The sequence below is a fragment of the Podarcis raffonei genome, chromosome Z (assembly GCF_027172205.1).
Source record: "Podarcis raffonei isolate rPodRaf1 chromosome Z, rPodRaf1.pri, whole genome shotgun sequence".
In the NCBI taxonomy this organism is placed as follows: Eukaryota; Metazoa; Chordata; class Lepidosauria; order Squamata; family Lacertidae; genus Podarcis; species Podarcis raffonei.
The window spans coordinates 40,613,968-40,640,758 of record NC_070621.1 but is presented as its reverse complement, the minus strand read 5'-3'; the positions used below and the strand labels follow the sequence as shown (position 1 = coordinate 40,640,758).

Sequence of the window (26,791 nt, the reverse complement as noted above, 5' to 3'; positions counted from 1 at the left end):
CCATGCCTATTAAAATTAACATTTTAAAATATGTTTTTTAAATTGCCTTTTTGGTCAATTAAAAAGGGTTGTTTTATTTTTTTAAAAATCAACTAATCTAGCTGATGAAACAAATAAATCGTTCTAATAGTTCTAAATAGCTCTAATAGTTTCCAGAGCAGTAATCATGCTTGTGGCAGCCAAAACAACACCTGTACCAAGTTTTACATAGAGCAACCAGCTGAAATCAATGGCCTCAAGTTACTCATGCCCATTAATTTCAATAGGTCTACTCTAAATATGACTGACACTGAAAAGAAGAGGAGTTTGGACTTGATATCCTGCCTTTCACTCCCCTTAAGGAGTCTCAAAGCGGCTAACAAGCTCCCTTGCTTCCCCACAACAAACACTCTGTGAGGTGTTTTGCTGTTTTAGTCCCAATAACATTTGACATACAAATACAATGTAGACTGATCCCACATGTGATGTAATCTACGTGTGCATCAAAAACTACAGCATAATGATATAAAATTAAGCTCAGTGAACACAATTCATTCAATGGATTCCAGAAATAATTACCAGGGAAAAATGTTTCTTTTTTTGGGGAGGGTTACTTTTTATTGAAAATTGACAACATTAGAAAGGTATCAAGCTCAACAGTGCTGGTTCTTTCGTGTGGGTCATGTAAATAGATACTGAGTGCAGCTGTCAAATCACAATTCTTGTTTGTAGAGAGACCAAAAACAAAAAATAGAGAGAAAAGACAAGAGAACAAGGTATTGGGAAACAGACCCCCATGCAGTGAACGTTCCAGAAAAGTTCCAAGAGTGCTCGGAAAATGCATTATTAAGGGCAGTTAACACTTGACTTGCATGATAACTTGTAAAGAAACAGATGACCAATTACAGACAAATTTCTCCACAACCTTGATATCGACAATAGAAAAGTCAGTTTGTAACCCAGAAGACATCTGGGAAGGGCTGAACTACGGGGATTAAATTAATCATGGTTAATAATACTTAAGTCTTTACTAAAATGCTTCCCCCTCCCCCAGTGTTCAGAAAACACTTCACATATTTTACCGTGTTAATCCTTACAACATGACGGCAAGGCGGGCAAGCTTGATTATTCTCAGACTGGAGGAGGGTGGACAGCTGAGGCTGGAAGAATAAGTAGTTTGCTTAAGGCTATCCTTGTAGTGAAAATGTATAAATGGTGTGCTTTCTGGCTCACAGTCCTTCCTCAGCCACTAGGGTCTGTGGAAACTTTAGTGGACCTTTTTTAATTAAAAAAAAAAGTTAAATGAGAAATATTACTCAATCAACCTGATTATTATTTTTTTCCGAAATGGCAGAGGTTATCTATGACCCCAATGAAAAATATACTTCCCCCCAACCCCTCCCGCACTGTCCTTTGCTTCAGTGTTAAAATTAAATATTCCTCAAGAGGTAGCAAAGTCGCGTGTTTCTCTGTTTGCTGTTCATTGCATAAAACTTGTATTTTTAAAGTTTTTGTTTAGTTTTTAATCCAAGCAAACCAACGAATTAGCACATTTTTTCCCACAGATACTTATAAACCACCCATCATATTTATATTGAGGCAAAATAGAAAGGAAATACTTTGCTTAAAAAAAAAAGAATCTGTCTCAGTGTCACTTGGCTACATCAATAATTTGCCTGCCACCTTTAGGTTGCTCCTCAAAGCTTTTAACTGATACACAGATGTTTGCCTTTCCAATATTCTCCCTGTCTTGCAGCGAAAACCACAAAACACCTCAGCTTTAAACACACCCCATGCACATCAGAAAAAAACAAAACCAAGTCTTTCCAGATATCCAAAGACTTATTCATTCCTCCCCCTCCCAAACAGGATGGGAATTCCTAAACTCTTCCTCAAGTGGAAATCTTCTCCATCAGATATAGAGCAGCGGGTGGAGACAGATCAGAAAAAGCTAGAGAAAGAAAGCAAGAGAGAGAGGCGGGGGGGGGAGAGAAAAAACACAGATCATCAATTAAATGCAAGGAGGGGTGGAAGAAGCATTCAAAGAACAAGCAGAGAAAAAACAGATCCCACACACAATTAAATTGAGAGAGAGAGAGCAAGACGACAGATGAATGGATCAATGCTCGTGCTACCATTGGGGCCCCAGACAGAGCAGCATTGATGCATCAGAAGAGTTCAAGCATGTTAAATATTTGGACACAATGCACAATACACCTTATAGTAGAGTTAGACTGTAAACACACTTTTAACAAAATGCATGGGAGCACAATAAAGTATATATGGAAAGAGAGGATTTGCTTTTCAGTGCAGTGCAAACATTTATAGGATGGTTAAGAAACAGCACAACAGCGGTTCCCTTGGCTCAGGGCACCGAATGCAACTTTCTCTTCCCAAGAGGCACCAACCAGATGCCTCTGAGGTGAAGCCTACAAGCAGGGGCATAAAGCCAAGAGTGCTCCACTGTTTCTTTGTCACTTTCTCCCGCTGCCACAGTCAGTGGCACCCTGCAATTGAACATGGATTCATGGAGGAAGAAATCGTAAACCGCTCCCACACCATGACATCTCCATTCTGAAAGGATACCTGGCTTCCGCGGTTGCCTGACCTACCTCACAAGGCTGTCATGAGGGTAAAATGAGTAGGTTGCTTTGAGCTTTTTTTGGAAGAAGAGATTGATATGTAACTAAAATCAATGGACACAGCCCTTGCTTGTTTTTGTGAAGCAGCAAAAGAGCACCCTCCTACAGCAGGGAAGAGGAACCTGTGACTACAACTATCAACCTGTACAGGCATGGCTAATAGTAAAAATAGAAATAGAAGTTGAAGTTCAACAATAAATATCTGGAATCCTCCCTAAACTTGGTTGTGACCCATGGATCAGGATCGGCCTACCTTTGACCCTGACTGTGGGGGTTACATCACTTCTCAAGTCAGCAGCTGCAGGTTCATTTTTTGTTTTGTTTAACCTAACCAGGGGAACAACTGATGCTGTTAAGAGTGTTCTCTTGATTTCAACACTTCCATCCATCTGAGGCCACCAGAAAGAGGCCTCACCATGTCACAATATGGGTCTTTTGTTAAGAGTTGCACCCTTCTGTTGCATTTAAATCTCCTAACAAATTTGAAGAATATCAAACATATTCAACAACTGGCTTAAGGGTAATAATTGTAACTTTGCAACTCCTGTGATTGGCCAATGAAGAAAGGAACCTTCTTTCAAATATTAATTGATATTCTAAGAGGTCATCTGCACATCCATACAGAACTTCTCTAAAATGCTTATTGTTCAAAATCTTGTGGAACTTCTGATCTTGCTAGGTGCCTGCCCCATAAATATATAGCTGTGAGCAACAAACTAGTGTCTCTGAGTACACAGCAGTTGAGGATCACATCTCAATAAGCTAACCACATCAGGCTAACCACATCAGGTTCTACCTTACCTGTTTTTCCAGGTGGTGGGACCAGCTAAATGTCCCCAAAATATTGACACATATAATGATGATACCATTACTGTATATAAACAATGTTTAACTGTTCTCCCCACTCCAAACTTTAACTAAAGTTAGTGATGTTGTCCTGAAACAAACAACCCACCAGTCAAAAACCAGCACTGTATTTTTGCTAGGAGAAATCAAAAGTCATTAAAACAACAGACCAAAGAACTACTATTTTGTTTGCCAGATGGAAAGGTTAAAGGAAATATATATATATATATATTAATTTAGCAGGCCCTTTAGCATGCCCTTCTCTTTTCGCCTTCCTCTTTACACATTCACCAACAGCAAACCCTGAAATAGCATGCTGAAGAAATGGCACAGGCTCCTCCACCATTCAGAAGACATCTCATGTGAATCATGACATTCACATGTACAGCTGATCACAGGTGCTCTTTATGGGGCTTTTCTTAACCCCCAGAAAAAGGGTATTGGCATAAGGGCTGTCTGCACAACTGGCCCCAATTTGCATGGAACACTCTCCTCCATTGGTGCAATGGAGGAGCTCTGGTGCCACCCAATCACCACATTAGTTCAGAGCTGGCCCCTGGCAAATGCATGAATTGGGGCTCAAGTCCCACAGTAAGGCAGGGCATGGGGTCTGGCAACACACTTGACTAATATGGGGGCAGCCAACCTTGTGCCTTCCAGATGCTTTGGACCGCAACCCCCCATCAGCTCCAGCCAGCACAGCCAACTATCAGGGATGATGGAAGCTGGAGTCAAAAACATTTGGAAGGTACTACATCCAAAGGACTTTTGTTAAGAACATAGGGGGTCACCTGATGGATTCAGACATTTACAAACAGGGCCTTTGCAACATCTTGACAACAGGACAAGGTCCAGCTGAGGTGTAATGAGTTAAATAAGCATAGTGTGGCATAACAAGGGCCTTGATCCATGCATACAAAGGCAAGGACGACCAAGGTTCACATTGGCAGACTTTGGGGGAGAGCCAAGACTAGCAGGTCAAAACTTGGATGATCACAGGATGCAAAGGCCCCTGGTTTGATGGACAATGCTGCCTTTAAACAGAAGGCATTTTCTGACAGATGCAGGATATTGTCCCTTCCCTCTTCTTCAGACTCCAGTTCCCACAGTTCCCCAAGCTGCCTTGGGCATGGCTTCTATTACTTGGTTTCCTCACCTTTGGAAAGAAGCACACTCAGGAGGCTTCTGAGTGTTCAAGGCAGTTTTCTGACATGGTCAGCCAGGAAAAACAGTAAGACACATTCCAGCAGGTCTGTTTACAAACATTTGTGCAGAATGTGGAGTTTCAGGGCTCATGTTTGGGGAAGCTTGGGGAAAGCCTCGCTTCAGAGATCTTAAGCTAATTTCTAATTTCAGTGGAATCAAGGACAGTATACTTTTGCAGGGGAGATGCTGGAATCCCTTCACACAATTGTGGGGTTGCAGTAATTCTACAGTACTGGTGCTACTTCTTGGACCCAGCAATGCCAGAGGCATTCCTTCAATCCCAGCATACGCTAGAATGGATCTATTTGTAATGAGAAAAAAGAACTACCAAAAGGGACAGTAGTTGGGAGTTTTTCATCTCTTGCAGCAAAAAAAGTTGCCCTGTGTATTGACATCACACTGCTATGAATTTTCCTGCCTTGTACTAATGGCACATAAGGGCACAACAGGGTGACGTTAGGGAAAAACCACACAGGCTCCATGGTAGAGCACAGGCTTTTAATGAAAAAGGTCCCAGGTTCAACTCCTAGTATATCTAGCTTGGAAGGTTATTAGCACAGCCTTTCTCTGACTCAGACTTACTAGCCTGAGCAAAAAAGGAAGGGTACAACCTGGTACTGAAAAGGCACTGAGATTCAGAACCATGTGTACCCTCCCTGTAGACAGGATTCCAAATACTGGGGTTGAGAAAGGAGCCACAATCAGAAAGGCCCTATCCTTTGGCTAACCTTTGATGGTGGGGCCCAAAGAAGGGCTTCAGAAGATAATCTTAATACTCAGGTGGGTTCAAGTGGGAGTAGGTAGTCCTTGTGGTCCCTACCTGCAAGTTCTCTTTTCATTAGGGATGTGAAAACTGTGGTTCGCCAGAAGTTGTTGAACTGCAACTCCCATCATTCCTAACCATTGGCCATTATGCCTGGGCTGATGGGAATGGGAGTCCAGCAACATCTGGAGGCTGCCCAGGTTCTTTATCCCTGCCCTACATGACTATGAGCACAAGCAAGTTAGAGGACAATTGTGCATAGGGAATCCATCACTGCTGTATTACTGAGCCTGGAACAGCTTTGCATTTAAGCACTAGCCTGCTAGCCACAGGTGATAAGAAACTGCAATCAGATGAGTGGATGGCCTGGCAAAGAAGGGTAGAGTACTTTCCCCTCAGCACAGAGGCCAAGCCAGCTGCCAGAGGATGGAAGCTAGCCTCCAACATGCTAGTAAAAATGTGCTTTTAATAGGCCAGGGGGCTTATCAACAAGGGTGGTATCCTAAAAATTCCACAGCGTCTTCAAACTCTATAGTGTTACTTTACATGGTATACAAACACACACCATTATACAGTCAAAAATAAAATAAAAATAAATCAGATACTGATTAATGTAGAATATGCATCTAGATTAACACATTGGTGGAAGCATCATGAGAAGACCATGGCTGAACGGAAGCGTATTAAATAAGTGAAGGTCCAATTCCAGCCCCATGTACTCAAGGGAAATTACTCAGTACACAGCCATGGGTTACTGTAAAAGAAGGGCAAAAGAACAAAAAAAAACAAAAAAAGTATTAACCAGAATTATTGTACGAAAGAAGTTTATTCTTTTTAAAAAAGTTTTCCATAAAAAATATAGACTGTAAGAAAGCAACACAAAGATAGACATTTTGTTACATTTAAGGGGACCTGAAGATTTCAGTGCAAAGATTTCACTTCTAAATAAGTACTTTGTAATCCAAGACTAATACTCTGATTCTAAGTGTACATGTTTGTCTAGAAATCCAATTAAGGATAATGGGGTCGTGCATGCAAGTTTCCAGGAGAAGGGGAGTCTACACAGAAACACTGTAATCAGATTATAGCTTCTTTTAGCTGTTTGTCTCAGGGATAGCCAACTTTTGCATCCTGAGGTGGGGGGGTATTCCTAAGGGAGAAAGCTAAGGGACACAAGTGTATTTTACTGCTAAAGGACTTCACCCTCTCTCACAAGTAGTCTGATTCCATTGCTGAAACTGAAACTGATGCCATCAAATAGAAACAGGTGCTCAGGCAGCTGGGGTTGCTGCAAATCCAAAACAGAGATGAAATGCTGTCATGAAAGCTTCCTCACTTGTGTATTTAAGGAAGACAACCTGCTCTTTTTGGTGTTGAAGGTGACACATATGAGGTCACATCTACACTATCAACTTACATCAGTTGCATACCATCTAATCCAAAATGGCTTTCCCTTCCAAATACCTATATTCCATATAGAACTATGGTTTCCAGGATTTTTTTTTGGGGGGGGGGGAGAGTGAATATTAAGCCAGACCATAATTTTTCCTCAGTATTCTTATGCTATATTTTTCTGCTTCATTAGCTCATATTATATTTCTTTAAACTAGACAGATTTTAGTATTTCACCATTATCTGAACCCTTTGAACTCTCACTTTAAAAATGTAACTCTCCCCACCAAATTAAAGTGAAATACATGTAAAAAACTGCAGGCTCTGAAAAAACAAATCAGATTTCCTTTTCCCAAAGGGTGAAACTTCTAAACAAAACCTTCCAGTATAAAAATAAAGCTTTCAATAAATTTTAGTAAAAATGAAGGATATTTTTTTTTAAATTGAATATATGGTTCTTTTCAACTTTTGGGAAGGAAAAATACTTACTATTTTCCAAACTAATTACAAAGCATGAGAAGAAGTCACATTTGTAAAATATAGTTGATGTTTAAGGCGAAATACTTAAATTTAATCAGTTTTAAGGGGATAGTCCTGCAATACCAGATTTGAAGCAAGCTTTATTGAAATGAAAGGGTTGCTAGTGAACAGGTTTAGGATATGGTCTGACTTCATATAAAGGGCCTCCCACGTCCCTAGAAAGAAAGCTGTGGGAATTCTGTTCAGATAAAATAATTCTATCCAAACCATGCTTACTAAGAAGCTGAGTCAGTGGCGTAGCGTGGGGGGTGCAGGGGGGGCCGGCCACACCAGGCGCAACATCTGGGGGTTAGGGTTAGGGGCGCAAATCCACAGGTTAGGGGGCGCAAATCCACGGGTTAGGGGGTGCAAATTACTTGCCTTGCCCCGGGTGCTGACAACCCACGCTACGCCACTGAGTTGAGTTCCACTGAATTCAGCAGGACTTCTTAGTAAACATGTTATAGGATCAGTCTATTTACCTGGCCTAGTTCTTGATGTGAACAACAGGCCCAAAGACAGAACCTTGAAGCACCCCGCGGGTCACATTTTTCCAGGATGATGATGAACTCTTTGGGTCCCATCAGACAACCCATTTAAAGTCATATCATACTGATTAAAATGTATAGTGCAGATGGGGACTCACATCCCTGAGGCTTTTTTTCATCAGGCCTTTGTGACAAGTTTTGCAGCTAAAAAGGTGAGGTGTGGGAAAAGGAATCTTTTGCACAAAACTTTTTTTTGCCTTTCTTAGAGACTCTGCAACAGGGCTCAGGCATTGCAGAACAAGTAGTAAGCGAACATGCTGCCCTATCATGCAGAAGCACGCATCAATGCATTAATGAGATGCCGACAAAGAAAGTCTTAGGACATCGGTCCTGCAAGCTTCTGACTAAGACAGAAAAGTACTCAGAGCCTTTCTTATCAGCTCCACAGAAGTGACTGCCAAAGAGTTCTTCACCAAAACAGCCTCTTTTTTGTGTTTAGGAAAAAAGCAAAACAAAAGCAAAAAGGGGTGTGGGGGGGAGGAGATGGGCAGGTGGGTACAGAAATGCACTGCATGTTAATTCAAAATGCGGGGTGGTCGTTTCTGGAGCAAAAGAATAGGATCTACAGGAAACCTGAACTGAAAATGAAAAAAAAGAAAAAGGATTAATGTTTATCTGGATTAAAAGGAAGTTAATAAAATATATATGGTTGTAACAGGGGTGGGCAACATACCGTACTTTGGCCACAATGGAAACAAATGAGACATAGAGGTCGTTTGCATGGATATTACATGCAATTTGCTCATTATTACATCAACATGGTGAATTTCAATGATTGCTATATAAATTGTGATACTTCTGTTCTGAAACTGAACATGAATAATCTAAACAAGGTTGTTTGTATGTTAAATAATTGTCTTTGGAAATAAAGAAACAGCTTCAATAACAGGCAGAGATCAACAGAAAAGAATGAATTTGAGCCAGTGTTTAACTGCCTGGTTCCTGAGCCATTGAGCTCATAAATATTGACATCACATTGTCAAGTAGACTAGATATTTAAAACTGATGTTTAAATCTGGGGTTCCAAATATGCAAGCAAAATATATGCAATACCAAAGAATCTGGGTGCCCACATTTATGTAGCCTGTGGCTGTGCACTGCCCACCCCGGTCCCTCATTTACAGAAGGGAGGGGGGAAACACACACATTAATATGGTTTTTAATTTTACTTAAACATGCTTGAAGACACAGTAGCATGAATGCAGCCTTTGAGTTTTCAGCCGATTGCAGCGGGGTTGTTCACTTAGATGCAAATTGTTTATGCTCTGGCAAAAATGAGGAAGCCACGCAAGGCTTTTCAGGCCAAATCAATACTGGAAAGTGTTTTGTGAATCGTTGAACAGGATTTTTGGCTATTGCACTTGGCAAGGACAAATGCTCCCATTCAGAAAGGGCATGTTTGCAAATTGTCTTAGGAACAAAAGAAAGAAAGAAGAAGGCCTATTTGAGCCACTGACCAGCACGCCACAGTCTTGCATATGGCAGCCTGCCAAAAACAATCCAGAGCTAACAAGAACACACAATGTTTACTCCTGCTACTCTCCAGCCCCTAGATATGTTCTCAGGCCCCATATAAAACACTCCTATTGTTTGAGCTTATTTTTTTCAAGTCTTGAAGACCAAACCATTGTTTTCCCATCTCACCACTTGCGTCCCTCCCTTTTGTTCTGTATGCTTATTGTTCAGGAGAAAGCACATTTAACCCAGAATAATTCCCATTCAAATTACATACCAGGCCAGACAGGGGAAACAAAACAAATAGCAGCACGAAGGCAGCTTAGATTCAAACAAGATGCCATACTGAACACGAGCACTGTTAAGAGTGCATGCTTCCTTGCTAGCAGCTTGGCTGGCAGGAGGGTAAATTATTGCCGGACCCTAATGTTGACCTCTACCCAGCAACTAGTTGTGTTTTTTTAACGGGGTCACAACTCTGAAGTAGAGCAAGAGGGAAAAGGCAGGAAATGCTGGTTCCACGGATTGTTATATGGGCAATAGGCTTATTAATCCTTTCCTATGTGAAAAAGAGACATGTTGAAATCCCCACCGTCACCACACCACTGCACCTTAGGCTATGAAGAAGTCAAGCAAAGACAAAAAAAATGTGTAAGTAACAGGAGTACATATAAGAACTTAAAAGACAGGTTTTGTGGCCGGTTCATGCTGGACAGGAGGGGATTAAAAAGCCCTTTGCTTCTTGGAAAAAAATGGCAGACACATTATTATTATTATTATTATTATTATTATTATTATTATTAAGATTTGTATATTGCCCTTCATCAGAAGATCTGAGGGCAGTTCACATAACTGGAGAATGTGTATATGCTGGGATTGCTGGATCAACTAGAGGCCAAACTGCTGGTTCAGAATACATTGTGTCTGTTTGCACAAAGTGCCCATTCGGATCCCACTGCAATGGCTATTTCATTTAGTCAAGCTTACCAGCACAATGTGCCCTCGTGCACCATGCAGCAAACAGCAGGGTTAACTGTAAAAATAGCATACAAATGGCAACTAAGGAAGATGAAGGCAACTGAGTGCACCAAAAACAAAAATGAAAGTGGGGTGGTAGTGATCAGATCTTGATTTTACACCCTGTATTTTTTTTAAAGAAAAAAACCTGACATAAAAGCAACTTGCAGGGCTTGTTCATGATCTACATGCATAAACTGCTCCAAATTTAAGATATGACAACTCGAGCAATGTTCAAATTAGGGGGAGGAATGATCCCTCTTAACTTCTGGCACCATTTAGAAGACTAAGAGGATAGATTTTACCAGGCAAGGTTGGAAACTCTGTGGCCCTCCAGATGTTGCTGGACTCTTAACTTCCATCAGTCCTGGTCAGCATGGCCAGTGGTAAAGGAATGATGTGTACTGTAATCCATCAACATCTGGAGGGCCACAGGTTCCCCTCCTCTTTTTTTAAAGGCTCCCTACCTTTGTCCCTGTGATTCAAGCACTGGAATGGAGCAACGTACCTAAGCCTAAAGTACTGAAGTTGAAGGCTAGATGATGAAGTGTTGCTCTATCCCTCCACGTCTGTGATGAAAGCCCTATATGCCTGCCATTGGTGATGACGAGCGGCAACCAGTTCAATTTGATACAAAAGTGAAAATAAAGGATATGCCAAAAAGGTTAGGATCCCTGCCAATGGGGTGAGCTGATTAAGATGTAGACACTGCTGCCCCATGGAATAATTAAAATGTGGCCTCTGTACAGCAGTCAGCATATAAAAAAACAACTTGTTGTCAGGCGATTCCTGCATGCTAGCATAGGCCTAGACTTGTGCTATAGGAATAGGTTTTCCTGATAGGCCTTTCACTTGTCTAGCTTTTGCCAGCATGAAATCAAGGTGAGCCAAAGACTTGTGGGGCAGGGGAAACACTTTTAGCGACAACTGTTTGAGGTAGAACATTGTAGTCTCCCACCATACTGTCCCAAAACCTTGCCTGTACTCCGGCCAGGGTCTGAGCAAAGGGCTTACAAAAGCCAAGGCAAGGGCAGCGGTGGGAGAAAATGATGAGGCAAAATGCAACCCAACTGAAAACCAACTTACTTCTTCCTCTCCTTGTCCCTTTTCAGAGTTTGCGAGCCTCCCGCCTGCTGAGCCTGAGACTGGAGTAATTCGGCCGCTGTCTTCCTCTGCTTAAATGCGTTGACTTCGTCATCCAGGGATTTCTTCTTGTCCTCCACTTTCTTCTTTTCGTCCTGGTGCAGCTTCTTCAGGCGGTCAAATTTCTCATGCAACTGGAATGGAAGCCCAGGGTAAAAATATGCATGAGTGCAAAAACAGGGAGCTGGGGGATAGATGCTTGGCGTAAGAGATTTCAAAGCTATGCTGCAGGGAGCCTTCAGGTTCCTCATAAACCTACCACGGGGATCCTCAAAAAGGAAATCAGTGATGATGTTCCTGAAAGACAGCTTGCCCACTGCTACTGCTTTCCCTACAGAATGCAAAGCTACAATGGAGTGCTGAGGGTATACTCTGCACTAGGCAACCACAAGACCTAGTAATTCTGCAACCGGTGCTATTCATGAAGAGACTGTACACCGAAGAATATGCTCCCAAAGCCAATGCACTGCTTGCAGGAGTTTGGAGAAGCAAGTCAATGCCTATGTTCACACATTGCAGTAAGCCATAAGCTGGGGTGTGGGATCTTTTGGGCCTGGTGGATCATATCATTATCTGGTCCCACCCCTGCAGGCCAACTTAGGCAGGTGGACGAGAGGACAAACCCACCAATCACATGACAGGTGCATTGTCCTGCCCACCGGTCAGTCCCTTTTGCTATGCTAAATGTTGGGTGCTTGGAAACCACAGCAGAAGAGACTTTGCCAACCCTATGCTCAACAAAGCACCAAGCAGAGGGCTGGCACAGCTGTTTTCTGCAGGGATTGGCTTCATGTCTGAGTTCTCCAAGGAGAACTCTGTCATGCAGCCAATTCAGCAGTGTGAACACCTTTACTGTGATAGGCTGCGCAACTGAGACTCTGTTGGGCAGCCAATCCATACATGTTCCTACCTGCTCCATAACTGATGTCACATACGGTATTAGGTGGGTTGTTTGGGAGAAACGGTTTCGTGGACCAAGCTGTGACCCATAGTGGGCCAAATCTGGCCCACAAGACAGAAATTCCCCACTTCTGTCACAGCCATGGCTTGCTTTCTGTGCACAAGTGAAGTCATGCCTGCTTTGCTGCTCTCAGCTCATACCAAGACGAAACAAATCACAAACCCTAACTTAGTTACATCTGAACTAGGAATCATGGTTTGTTTCATCCCCAACCAAGCACAATCTGTAGCTGAGGATTGTTCTTAGATTACAGACTATGATTTCTTGGGAGCAAAAGCACGTACCACATGATCACAAGTTCAAACAAAATGCTATGCCAGAGACCATGGTATGTTTCTTTCCAGTAGAAGCCAGGAAAAGCAAAGCAGGTAGACAATGAGAAAAGGGTTTTGTAGCAAGATCGAGAGGAAAATCAGGAGAAGATGCATGTAGTATTATAGGAATGTGAGAGAGTGAGCAAATAGCCCTGCTTTCAAAATCAGAAATTATTCAACCTATTGAATACCTATTTCTTCCTATTGCTGCCACTGATATAGTGTTGATTTTTTCCTTTGCTTACTCTCTGCCCCCCTCCCCCACGCAAACTAAATTAGACATAACTGAAGACACAACATATTTATAGTGAGGGATAGTCTTCCAGGAGTCTGCTGCTAGGTCCTTGCCTGGGAGACTCCTAAAACACTGGTTACATGGATAAGTTTTCAGCTGTTAACTTTAAAATACACAAGCGTGCCATGGTGTGGAAGTGAACCAACAAATGTGAGATGATAAAATAGTGCTAGTTTTATTACACCAATAACAAAAACTATGTGATTGATATAGAATACATTTTATATTAATTTTGTTTGATTTGTATATTTTATAATAAAAAGAAAAAATTAGCACTAGTTAGCCTTGATTAATCTGCAGAAATAAACCTCCCTGGTTACAGTTAACCTTAACAACACACACAGTTTAAGCCAAAAATCAGAGAACACAGTCAATAAAAGTTATCACGTTAACCTCTTTTTCAGCCTCTTTCAATTCCGCTTCTTTCTCCTTAACTCTCTGCACAAACATTTGCCGCATTTCCTCCTCCTTTTTCTGCAGCTCTCCCAGGAACTCATTCCTTTTGGCCTCGTAGGTTTCTTGTAAACTAAGGTGACAGGATGGAGGATGAGGAGATAAAAGAAACATTTCAGAGAGATACAGAACAGGGAAAGCAAAAGGATCAAATTTTGTTTCCCACTCACGCAACCAGAAACCTACTAATGCCCTGAGAGTCTACAAATATGCATTGCTGTGATAATACTGAACTGTGTGAAACAGGACCTCAAATCTCAAAATGTCTTAGGTTTTTGTTAAAATTAAATGCTGCACGTTTCTAGACTTCAAGGTTGAAAAGGGGGAACTTTAAAAAACTTTGGTAAACTGAGGCTGGTAAGTTTCTTCCCACTGCAACAAACCTCCTTGTGACAAGAATGAAATAATCTTTCAATAACCAAATTCCCTCTGAGGGAATCTAAAATTCTGTGTTCAGAAAAGAAGGTTGAGTAACTCTCTTGCCTATTTGCTGTGCACAATTTATTATTCTTCAATTGTTTGCAGCTTCAAATTATTTTAAGGTGTTTTTAAGATCCAGACAGCATAGATGGAAGAGATTTTAAGGACGTGGAGAGATCAGAAACCATGCAAGGAATGGCACATGACACTGAAGCTTTTTTCTACACTGTCCATATATGTTTCCAAAAACTTCACTAAAGCCATGAGGACTAGAAACAAAATTTTCAAGAACATGACACGAAATTCTTTGAATGTCAAAATTTGTTACAGGACATGTGTTCCAGACACACACTACTAGACCCAAAATTTAGTGTTCCTCACTGTGTTCCATGGCCAATTAACAAAGCATTGGCACTGTTCATTTAATATTTTCTAAGTGGACAAGTGTTCCTTTCAAGTCATGTCTCACCAATGCCTAGTAATAATATTCTGGTGAAATACAGGCGTCCCCCCACTTACGCGGGGGTTACGTTCCCAGATGCTGTGCGTATATGTGAAATAGCGTAAAGTGGGGAGGTCACTGTTGAGAGAGGCTGGGAAATCACTCTCTCTCTCAGCAAATCCCATCCATCACACCCACCTTCCCTGGGTGGCGATGCGCCCTTGGACATGCATGTGTGCGACCTGCCTGCCTCCAGTGCCCGGAAAATTGAGCTAGAGGTCAGTGGGTTCAATGGGCCATTGGCTGGGTGGCTCCCGGTGCCCAGTGCCACTGCAGGGCCTCTCAGCACTCTCCCTGTTAAGTCTTGGAAGCTGCTGGAGACAGTTTGTTTTTTATTTATTTCTCTGCCACCCCCCACCCAAGAAATAATGTTGCTGCTTGCTTTTGGGGCAGCAGCGATCGGAGGGCAGAGGGTGTCTCAGCTCCTGCCCAAGGAACAAAACTGATAAAAGAGAACAAGCAAAGGGATGGGCAGGTTGGGTAGAGAGTGATGGCTCTGCAGGACAAGGAAGAAGAAAATCAAGGAGGATGAATGAGTGGGGGCAATGAGACACTCTGAGGAGCCATGCAAGCTGTCCCCCCTCCCCACACTCTCCAGCTCTGTCCTGCTCTTTACACACTGTTTTGGATCCACTTTCTGGTTCAAGTTATTTATTTATTTCGCCGCCGTGCGTAAACGCGGTCGCACCACGAGTGGAATGGCCGTAAGTGGGGGGATGCCTGTATACCTGAATGGCTTGCTGTCTGGATCAGTGTCCTTAAATCCCATTTCCTCCAGTTTACATCGCCGGTACAACTCGTAATGGCGCGTGTGTGTCTGTTCACGGAGATCCTCCATGTTGACACGGATCAACATCTCTCTTAGCTTCACAAAGTCACAGTGCGCTTCGTTTTCCACTGTTCATGGTAAAAAAAGGAAGGGCCACTTGAATGCAGGCGGCTCTAAGCATGTGTTACACAGGGTCCTCCATAGTTAAGGAAACAAGAAGTTTGAACCTCCCCTTGAGGGAAAAAAGAACTTGTACAGTGACGCCTTTACAGTGCTCCAAAAAAACAAAAAAACAACAACCAACAACCCCAAACCAGGAACTTGGAGAAAACATGGAAAGGTGGCAAAAGTTGGATGATAGAGGAACAAGGAGGAAATGGTATATAATAGCCGTAATATTTCAAAACATTCTTAGACATAAACAGATTATTACTCCAGAAAAGTCTACCCACCCACATTAAACCCCAGAAAAGTTTTCTCTCTCAGTTCAGCTCTTACTGGCACTTATTTTCAGCAGCATTCACTAGGGTGTTCTCCATAACATCACCTACATTATCAGTACCCTGTAAGACAGCTAGATGGATTTAGCTTAAGGTAAGTACAACTGAAACATTGGCAATGACTAGGTGGCTGCTAGTACGTCATCAGAAAATGAGAAGAGGGAGCACGTATGTATTGATAATTTCTATGTGCAAATTTAGAAAGAATTGCTATAATTCAAATAGAAATACATCTCACAGCAACCTAGTGACCTGTGTCTGCTAACTACTGGTGAGCAACTTCAAGGTCTCTCCTGCTCATCTTTCTTATAGCTATTTATCTTTAAACTGAGGGCTGCAAAGCAGCTCCCACTGCTACCTAGCAACGGCTCCCAAATATTTGGGAAACCAAGGATGAACCAGAACCACGTCAGGAGAGGATTTCATCTTGGCTAAGACTGGTGCAGCAGTCGCTTTGCTCTGTTATTCAGCCAAATGTAAAAAGAGAATTCTGGTTTCCAAGTTTTGTACTGTGCTTGGCCAGCATGCTGCCACCAAATCACAGGGGTTAATGGTGTGGAAATGCTATATATAAGTCCTTGTAGTTTACTAGATGTTGAAGCTCTGCCCTGGAGTAATTTCTCATCGTTGCCAGATGTGTAGGGCCTGGCTGTGGTAGCCATGCTTAGGGAAACCATTGTTAGTTAGGGAATGGCATACTCTAACATGCTAGGCCCGGCCCCGTATTTCCAGGGTTAGCCACAGAAATAAAGGTTGAAGTGACATGCTACAACACTTTATTCCCATCTGATACTGAACTGGTTTTCCACACCATCTCCCAATGCAAAGCATAAACCATTTTCACCCACAGAGTTGCCATGGGGATGAAGAAATGCTATTTTGTTCCCACACAGAATTGCGGGCCAGTGGGTGCTTTCATTTTTTTATGGGAATACAGCTGGCTGCCAGTCATCTATTCATATAGGCATTTACGCAGTACACATAAAAACGCTTCGATCTTTTCCATTTGCGTATTTCGAACCTTTTCCTATCTCTGTGGAGTGAGGCTTAGATAACATAGCAGGGGATAAGGCCTGTATGCAGCATTGTGGGGAATTACCCACCAGAGGTTCAAGAAACATTGCATAGCTTTTGTGAGGCCGGAATCCAGAAGTGAGGCCCGGGGGGGGGGGAGCATCCACTTGAGCAGGACTTTCCCATTTATTCCATACTCGAGTATTGAGGTGCAGCAAACAAGCAATCTGGGAACCTACCAAGAAAATGGCTAGACTACAAACAAAGGGCTCTGGGGTTTTCTATATTCATTTTAAAACAAACAGAATTTTACTGGCAGGAGGGGCTACCTGTCTGCCTCGGGAACATCATCCCACCAACTACAATTCTGGCTGGACCTGTTTTTTTCCAGATGTCTCTAATTCCTGCTACTTTTACTTAGGTTCATTGTTCTGCACACAACAATAGCAACTCTGGTCTGGGTAAAAACGTCACCACAGCCAGAGCCATCACTTACCCTGCACAGTTCCCCAGGGATACTGCCGGGCCTTCATCATTTTGTTCCCTATCTTGATTTCTTCTGTGCTGCCAATCACGGCGAAAGGTAAGTGGGCCTAAAACAGAAGCAATTCAAACAATAATCATAAGGAACACCACATACCTTTTTATTTCTTATTTCCTTTTCTTTTAGAACTTGTAAAGGTGGTTTCATTGCTTTTAGAGTTTGTTGAAACGATTTTGTTGGGGTTTCTGAACTTCTGAATGGTGGTTGTTTTAAATCTTGTACTCCTTGCAGGTAAATGTGTTAAATAACAAGGGTGGTATTCAAGGCTAGCCCTACTCAGAGAAGACCCACTGAAGTTAGTGGGCATGACTAGCTTAGGTTTGTTAATTTCAGTGAGCTTGCTCTGAGTAGGACTTGGCTGAATACCACCCCCATATCTACAGCCGTTTTCCAGAATGCTCAAAGCGTTTGACAATAAACCTGAAAAGGCAAAGATAGCACACTAGGATCCTGTTGTGATCCTTCCCAGTCTTTCTCATGAAGGATTTGGATAATTACTAAACCGCACATAACCCAAAATGTTTTATGGTTTATCATTTATATGATGCTATTAGCCAGCAGGTACTTTTTACAAAGCACAGTAGCATAAGGTCCCTTCCCCCAAGGAGCTTACAATCTAAAATTCTCCACGGCAGAACCAACAAAGGAAGGAAGTGGACAGCAGGGGAAGAATGAGTGATTGATTCTGTTACAAGTGCTTAGGCACAGTTACCACAGATTATGAGAGGAGGGGTTCTGCCTAAAGCATAGCGGGAAACAGGAGTTTTTAGATTACACCTTGTTCTTTCATTTAAAGTACAGACACATGATCATTTTATACTCTGAAGATATCATTGGGATAGATGGAAGAAAGGCAAGAAAAATTGATAGGAAGCTGCTTTATACTGAGTCAGTTACTAGTTGGGTCCATCTAGTTCAGCATTGCCTGCACTGACTGGCAGCATCTCTCCAGATGCTCTAGACCTGAGCTCCAGCCCTTCATCCAGTAGGACTGGATTTATAGCTCTGGCTAGTGCTGCTTCTTAGGGACGTGGGTGGCGCTGTGGGTTAAACCACAGAGCCTAGGACTTGCTGATCAGAAGGTCAGCGGTTCGAATCCCTGCGACTGGGTGAGCTCCCGTTGCTCGGTCCCTGCTCCTGCCAACCTAGCAGTTCAAAATCATGTCAAAGTGCAAGTAGATAAATAGGTATCGCTCTGGCGGGAAGGTAAACGGCGTTTCCGTGCGCTGCTGTGGTTCGCCAGAAGCGGCTTAGCCATGCTGGCCACATGACCCAGAAGCTGTAAGCCGGCTTCCTTGGTCAGTAAAGCGAGAAGAGCGTGCAACCTCAGAGTTGTCCACGACTGGACCTAATGGTCAGGGGTCCCTTTACCTTTTTAGTGCTGCTTCTTACTGGAGCAGGTGCCTCTCTCCCAGAAAAACCTGACAGGTGAAAAGCAGCATTGCACCTTATGCACTCAAATTCCTGACCAGTTAAATACCAGAAATCCTGCCATGCGTCTTCTCCAGCTGCAGGTTTTGATACACTCAGGAACAACGGACCTTTCCATGTATGGCAAGATTTGCATTAAACAAAAACAACCCTGAATGTGTTATAGACGACCTTTGCGTTCTTTCATTTCAAAATCATCCTTACACACAAACGGATCATGCGATAGATATTTATACAGAAGAAGATCACAATTCTAGGTTTGGAAAAGGAAAAGGCGCCAAGCACAGGAACAGCATGGCTCCCCAGCCACGAGAAACACACGCCTCCACCCTACAGGAAATGAATGGGAAATGCTATTACTTGCAGCACTGCACAGCAAGAGCCAGGGATGGCTGCCAGAAAAAGAAACACATTTCGAAAAGCAGCAGGGGTGGTAGGGGATATAAGGTTGTGTTAGTGACTGAAAAAGTGATCCCTTGAGAAAATATCTACAAGGCTGGCTTTTGTGCATAGCTACACACTTGCTGAATGCAACTGTGACAATAATACTACAGCTACACATAGCTATTATAATAAAAAATTGTTTCTATGCTATTTTGGTGAGACTCAGCATAATGCATGTGGGCAGGGCTGCAGAGCGCTTAATACTTTTCTCATTCATCCCCTCAACCTACTCCCTGTATATCAATTTATAAAACGGGAAGTCTGTGCACAGAATAAAGGTAAAGGGACCCCTGACCATTAGGTCCAGTCGTGGCCGACTCTGGGGTTGCAGCGCTCATCTCGCTTTATTGGCCGAGGGAGCTGGCGTACAGCATCCGGGTCATGTGGCCAGCATGACTAAGCCGCTTCTGGCGAACCAGAGCAATGCACAGGAATGCTGTTTACCTTCCCACCTGAGCGGTACCTATTTATCTACTTGCACTTTGACGTGCTTTCGAACTGCTAGGTTGGCAGGAGCTGGGACCGAGCAACGGGAGCTCACCCCGTCGCGGGGATTCAAACCACCAACCTTCTGATCGGCAAGTCCTAGGCTCTGTGGTTTAACCCACAGCGCCACATGCGTCCCTTGTGCACAGAATAGGAGGGTGCTAAATTGGGCAGCTCAGGTGGGGTAAGAGCAACTCCACACACACACACACCCTGCAAGTGTTGGGTTCAGGCCCCTCCCTTCCAACTGGTATGCAGATGAGAGCTGCAATCTCAAGTCTCCTAAAATCAGTGGTAGTAGAGAGAGACATGCAGGCACCAGCTCTCACCCACTCCAGCAGTAAATTGGGGAGGGGGCTGCCCTTTGCCAGCCAAAAGCATTGTGAGGGGAGAGTGAACTGGGCTAATCTGAAGAACTAAATGCAGAAGAGAATGTGTCAGCTTCTAACTGACACACTAATTCCAAAAGCATGTGAATTTTCACAGGTCCCTGACTTGTAATTCTTACTTCAGACATGCATATCCAAGTCATCAATGTGCTACTCTGCGTGTTTCGTGGTTGATGTGTCAGGCCACAGTTCAAACACACCTCTCACCAGATCAGGGTTTCCCAAACTTGGGTTTCCAGCTGTTTTTGGACTACAATTCCCATCATGCGTGACACTGGTCTTATTAGCTAGAGGTGGTGGGAGTTGTAGGCCAAAAACAGCTGGCAACCCAAGTTTGGGGAAAGCCTGCACTAGGGTTATACTTATGTGTGGACTACATACTATCTATGGAATAGGATATACAGAACTCTAGTGTTGTCAGGGTGGTTTTGGTTCTTTGTGTAAGAAGGTAACAAGTTGCTAGTCCCTATGGCTTAAAGGGTGCCAAAGTGGTTTTGGATAAGCCTAACAGTGAACAAGGAGCACTTCTTCCATGCAGTACCTTAGCGAAAAACCCTGATATGCTCTCAGATTCAGGGCAAGTTCTTTTTAGATAATGTATCTTGTGGCTGGACTTTGCTGGACTCCCTGCACTTCATTCCACCAAGGTTCATCTGAGTGAGGCAATGGCCATGTTCACACATGCCCCAAATCCTTGTTTAATATGCCAGGGTATGTACTTAAATTTTGGGCTTAATGTTGCATGAGAATACAGCTGGTGCCTATGAAAGTAAAGCCAACAAATCTCTCACACTGCAGTCAAGAAAAATGTTCTGCCCACCAGGTTATTTCAGCTGGTGAAAGATTTGTTTTTCACTATCACATCACTCTTGGCTGAGACAATATAGGTGCACTTTCATAAAATACACCCCACACTCTATATGTAAAAATAACAACGGCAGCATTTATATTGTGCCTTTTGAACATTCAAAGTGCTTAGTGTACATCATCAAGGAAATCATAACAACAGCCCTGTAAAATGGCAGGCTGGTATTTTTACCCCTGTTTTGCAAATGTAAGAGACAGAAGGAAATTTGCCCAGAATAAACTATAGCAGCTGGCATTATTGCCTTACATTCATAGTCCCGTTTATCTCTGCCACGGACTCGTCATCTGTAGGGAACTGATAGATCTGCACCCCGTTGCTGACAAGCTCACTTGTGATCTTAATCTTGAATTTCGTCAGCTCGCTTTTGGAAATGGCATCGGATTTGGCGATAATAGGAATGATATTTACCTGTGGAGAAACCAAGAAACAAAAAGGGGGAGGGGGGCTTTGAATGTTTATAAAGTTGCCCTAAGTTTCTCATTGAACGTATGAAACGACCTTGCACTGAACAACCTTACACTTAGCCCATTAATGTCCACTCTGAAAATAAGTAGCTATGGTCTCAGGTAGGGAGACAATATCTGCTTTACCTGCTGCCTGATCTTTCTTAACTGGCGATGGCAGGGATTGAACCTGGGACCTTCAGCATGCAGAACACCTGGTCTGCCACTGAGCTTTGGCCCATCCCCAAAGTATAGGAAACAACGTAGTAGATGCGAAAGAGAAGGAAGCAATTTGTAGTTGAGCTGAGACGAGAATAATGACCAATGACATTTCCCCTCTGGGTGTCAGCCTGACTCCTACCTTGCTATCGAGCTTCTTCATTGTTACCAAATCCAGGGATTTCAAAGAGTGGCCCGTGGGGGCAATGAAGTACAAGCAGGCATGGATGCGGGAGTCATGGTAGTTATGTAGCACCCGCTTGATCTTCAGTTCCTCTTGCAGGTAAGATTCGAACTGGGCATCAATGAATTCCACAATAGATTTATAGCTTTATAAGAAAGAAAGAGGGAGAAAACATGGAACATGTTGTAATAAGTGAAATCGTCCAATGCTTCAATCATTAAAGAAGCAAAAGTTTCTTCCTAATTTATGTAATTTATGTAATCACATGGACCACACAAAGCCTTTCATGAAAAGCAATGTCTCCCCCTCAAAGCAATCCTTGAGTCAACCAGGGCCATTCCGATGAGCAAACACATCTCCACGGAGTCAATTCAGACAATACAATGGAGGTCAACTTGCAAAGTGAAGCGAAACAAAACAAAACAAAACTATCATGCTCATAATACTACTATTACTACTACAGGGTGAGTCTTTTTAAAGGAGACCATGTGTACTCTGTATCCAGGGGGCTCTTTTAAAGAACTCACCCTGTAACAGTGGTCTGCTCCATCTGAGCAATGTAGAACCACAAAAAAAACCTAATGGAAGAAGATTGCAACTGTGTATTTTGCAAGCTGGAAAAAGTTGGTGACTTTGGGGCAGTTCATAGACATGAAGCTGTACCATGCAAACACACAGACTGGTTCATTTAGCCCAGTGTTCACTAACCTGGCGCCCATTCTGGTTGGGGCTGATGGGAGCTGTAGTCCCAAAACATCTGGAGAGAACCAGGTTGGTGAAGCCTGATCTAGCCAACTTGTCTGATATAACACAGATTCCTAGATCTTTCCCCCAGTTGGCTACTAACATATATTCAGAGCTGACAATCATTGACTGTTAGACAAGCAATAAATTGGGGGGGGGGGGGTAGGACGACCTGATTTCCATTTAATCAAGAACAAACTTTTGCTTACCTGTCCTCTTTGTTAATCTGATCTCCAAAGCCCACTGTGCTAACAATGGTCAGTTTCAGATGGACATTGCTTTCTTGGAGATCGTAAGTACTGGATTTCAGCTGAACTCCTGGCTGCGAATGAGAGGCTGGCTCACCTTCAAACTTGGTATTGAAAAGGGTATCCATCAACGTTGATTTCCCAAGCCCTGTTTCTCCTTTGGGGAAGGGGGGAGGGAAGCAAAATGTTTTACAAGACATTAAAAATACACAGTGCCTCATTTTGGGCCTGTAGTTAGTTAAGCAAGTTGAACATTACACAACAGAGTCAGAACAGTGCCGATGAAAATTGTTTATTTTTGTCTTATGTATTTAGGACCCTACTTTCCCATTGTCTGTATTCAAAGCAAATAACAAACAACAATTAAAAATCATCATCAAACAAATCGAAGGCCCATAAAATCCACTGGAAAGCGGCAGAAAGCATAAATCCCCAACATCTCAAACAGTGAAGCACACACAGCTTTTCAAAAGAATTCAGACTAGGGGTAGGAGATAATAGAATAGTTTGCTCAGGGTTGTTTCTAAAAATACAAAGATAAAAATAAAGTACCATAAAAAGACAGTATACATTAATTTTAAAAGATTCTGGAAAAAATGATTTTTTTTGATTATGTTAGTCCAGCACGTTTCAGCTCAGGTGAACCTTCTTCAGAGTCGTAAATCACTGGTTGTTTTATCTATGGCTCAAAGACCATCCATCCTACAGGCGGAATACCATATTTTTTGCTCTATAAGACTCACTTTTTCCTTCCTAAAAAGTAAGGGGAAATGTGTGTGCGTCTTATGGAGCGAATGCAGGCTGCGCAGCTATCCCAGAAGCCAGAACAGCAAGAGGGATTGCTGCTTTCACTGCGCAGCGATCCCTCTTGCTGTTCTGGCTTCTGAGATTCAGAATATTTTTTTTCTTGTTTTCCTCCTCCAAAAACTAGGTGCGTCTTGTGGTCTGGTGTGTCTTATAGAGCGAAAAATACGGTAACTCTGCCTGGAAGGACAAGAATATTTTCACAGCCCAGTTAAAACCCATAAGAGAAAGGGCCAACTGTCTCTAAGAAAGATTAAATTAAAGTAATATGACACCCATTTATATAATGTGTGATATTCGCCCACCAACTGCTCATCTGTCTTTTTAGACAGTCATCATTCTCTGTACTAAGGTAAATTATCCTCAACATGTAATTGTTTAACACTGCCTACACATGTGAAATATCTTCTTTTTTTTAACATTATGCCTTCCTTTACAGCGATTTCATCTCACATGGATATAACTTGTTTAGTATTTCTCTTTATATTCAAAATTTAATTAAAACATTAGTAATAAAAAGGAGAGGGGGCCAACTGGTCAGAGTTAGAGCAGTACAACAATCCAATTGAAAAGCTGATAATTTAAAGGTGATACTTCAAGTGTATAGGTTTTTTTTAAAAAAAAAAGTCTTGCTGTATATTTTCTCATCCTTTATTTTATCTAGCTGCAGTTCCATTTCAGGTGCTTTTTTAAAAAAAGCATTTGGATTTTGCAAAGGTGTATCTAAGCATCATTTGTAGCAGCAATCTAAATGTGTGGATAAGGCTCTCCATCAAAATCTAGCAACATCAACCAAGAGCAATGTTACAACTCACTGCTGATCTGTCTCCAGCCTTTCTTTCTTTTTAGTAGTACATTAATGCACTGACACACATTTCCTGCATCACAGACCAGGAAAGCATTTGCCCTCAGGGGATGGGGGAAGGCAGGGAAACCTAAGCCATTACAAGAGAAAATGCCTTTTAGTCCATTTAAAAAAAATCCATCCACTTTTAGCAGGCAGATTTTTTTTTTTTAACGAGAGCGAATTCCCAGATTCCCAACTTTCATTTTAAAAAAACCAATACGTTTTTAGCATTTATATAACCTGAGATAACAGGCAAAGCGTTCAGACCCTGTTCTTCTCATTTGCTTGTGTGTGATAAACCAGCCCACTCCCCTTCTTTCAGTGATTTATTTTGCTTGCCGCTTGTTAAAATTATTGCAGATGCCCATGGTTGTGTACCTCTTTAGTTCTGGGTTACCACTGCAGTGTGAGTACTGCCTCAAAATCACTACCTTGGAGCCAAATGTCATGTTGCCGTGGTAACCTAGATAGTATCAGGTAGGGCAGGATGGGGAACTGTTTTTCAGTCAAAGGCCACATTCCCTCAAAGGGGGGGAATCTGTTGAGGGCTGTATGCTGGGGGGGGGGTGTGGCTGAAGAATGGTGAACCTGGCTCACTATTACTTCAGGTAGTTGAGGACGATTCTCAGGACATTATCAAAACTATAAAACCTGCATTGTTTTGGTACCACTTTTGACGGCCATGGCTTCATACAACACATTCTGAGAATAAGGGGCACTGATAATTGGATGATGGGGGTGGTCTGCCACCCCACTTTTGACTTGACACTTCCTTCCACCCGTTTCCCCCACCCTCCGGAAACTAGGCTGCGGGACTCATGTAGACCTGAGGCTGTAGGTTTCCACTACTGATGCAAGTCACAAGTTAGTCCACTGAGCTACTCCAAAGGAGGTATGGTCCTGGTGAGGAAAGCAGCAATATGTCCTGTGCAAGGCCCATACAATATGGCGCTTCCATAGATTGCCATGGCAGCATGATCACATGTACGAACTGGGACCAAGTTCTTTACCACACAAGAGCCACCCCACTGAAAAGTGGAGCTCATCCTGACATAATTACCAGCGCTCACCACATGATGGCACATCATGAACCTGGCTCACCATTACCTCTGGTAGTTGAGGACGATTCTCAGGACAATATCGAAACTATAAAACTTACATTGTTTTTGTACTACTTTTGATGGCCATGGCTTCACACAACACATTCTGAGAATTATACCTTCAATAAGGGGCACTGATAATTCTCTGTTAAAAGATCCCTACAGTCTAGCTCGTTGGCAGTTCCTAGGGCAAAGCAAGTGAGCATCTAACCAAAATTTTCCTCTCTTACCACCTAAAGCAAGAGTGCGGAGCCAGTGGGCACTACCTATGGGCCCTCTCAATTTAGGTCTGCCATAAAAGACTTGGCTGTCCCACCCCTAGCTCATCTTTGTCACCAGCATCCAGTATTCTGAGATATACTGCATGCTCCCAGTTTTGAGGCAACGTGGCTGTAAAGACAGCATTTGCGAGTAGTAGCTGTATGAAGTGCAATGGAAGATGTCTACCATCTTTCTCTGTGAACATGGATAGGAAAGCTTTCTGCCCAAATGCTAGGTCACTGTATTTCCCAGTCAGCGATAACAATTGTGGGCGAGACAGGACATTGACCCAGCAATTTAAGTGGCTTTCCTGCTCCCTTTCTGAGCTAAGCATCCCCCCCCCCCGTAAAAGCACCTTGCATTAAAGAACCAGAGACTGCCAATTATTGTCCATTTGGAGGCATACTTATCTAACTACAACCAAGGCTGAAGCAGTCTCCAAGTAGTCATGGCAGAAAAGGAGAAGGGTGCTGCCAGGGCATTTAAAATGCACTGGGTCAAGGAAATCTTTGCAGGCCTGCCCCCCCATATCAAAATATGTTTACTTTCAGAGGTAAATATTTCATGGTACCACCATTTAGTAGGGACGCGGGTGGCGCTGTGGGTAAAAGCCTCAGCACCTAGGGCTTGCCGATCGAAAGGTCGGCGGTTCGAATCCCCGCGGCGGGGTGCGCTCCCGTTGCTCGGTCCCAGCGCCTGCCAACCTAGCAGTTCGAAAGCACCCCCGGGTGCAAGTAGATAAATAGGGACCGCTTACCAGCGGGAAGGTAAACGGCGTTTCCGTGTGCGGCTCTGGCTTGCCAGAGCAGCGATGTCACGCTGGCCACGTGACCCGGAAGTGTCTCTGGACAGCGCTGGCCCCCGGCCTCTTGAGTGAGATGGGCGCACAACCCCAGAGTCTGGCAAGACTGGCCCGTACGGGCAGGGGTACCTTTACCTTTACCTACCACCATTTAATGAGGAGCAACATGGGAGGTACTTTCTGGAATGGAAGACTAGACTTAATTTCTAAAACACATGCAGGGCCTCCAGATACAAATC

General features: G+C 43.0%; 1 protein-coding gene across 5 annotated transcripts in view; it reads right to left on the bottom strand.

The window, feature by feature from the left end:
- Positions 1–574: 574 nt before the first annotated feature.
- Positions 575–26,791, bottom strand: part of SEPTIN6 (septin 6) — a 50,180-nt gene continuing 23,963 nt past the window's right edge. Inside the window, exons 3-11 of one of the 5 annotated variants that reach the window (XM_053374635.1) lie at positions 22,700–22,895; positions 21,705–21,891; positions 21,147–21,308; positions 17,235–17,331; positions 15,184–15,352; positions 13,474–13,606; positions 11,454–11,644; positions 10,876–10,958; positions 7,884–8,473 (exon numbers count right to left, since the gene is read on the bottom strand). In XM_053374635.1, the coding sequence (XP_053230610.1) occupies positions 8,331–8,473; positions 10,876–10,958; positions 11,454–11,644; positions 13,474–13,606; positions 15,184–15,352; positions 17,235–17,331; positions 21,147–21,308; positions 21,705–21,891; positions 22,700–22,895 (1,361 nt within the window). In that variant the 3' untranslated portion in view covers positions 7,884–8,330. Of the gene's footprint in view, positions 1,931–5,918; positions 6,191–7,883; positions 8,474–10,337; positions 10,384–10,875; positions 10,959–11,453; positions 11,645–13,473; positions 13,607–15,183; positions 15,353–17,234; positions 17,332–21,146; positions 21,309–21,704; positions 21,892–22,699; positions 22,896–26,791 lie in introns of those variants that run through there. The other 4 variants (XM_053374639.1, XM_053374638.1, XM_053374636.1 and 1 more) reach the window with 4 other exon arrangements.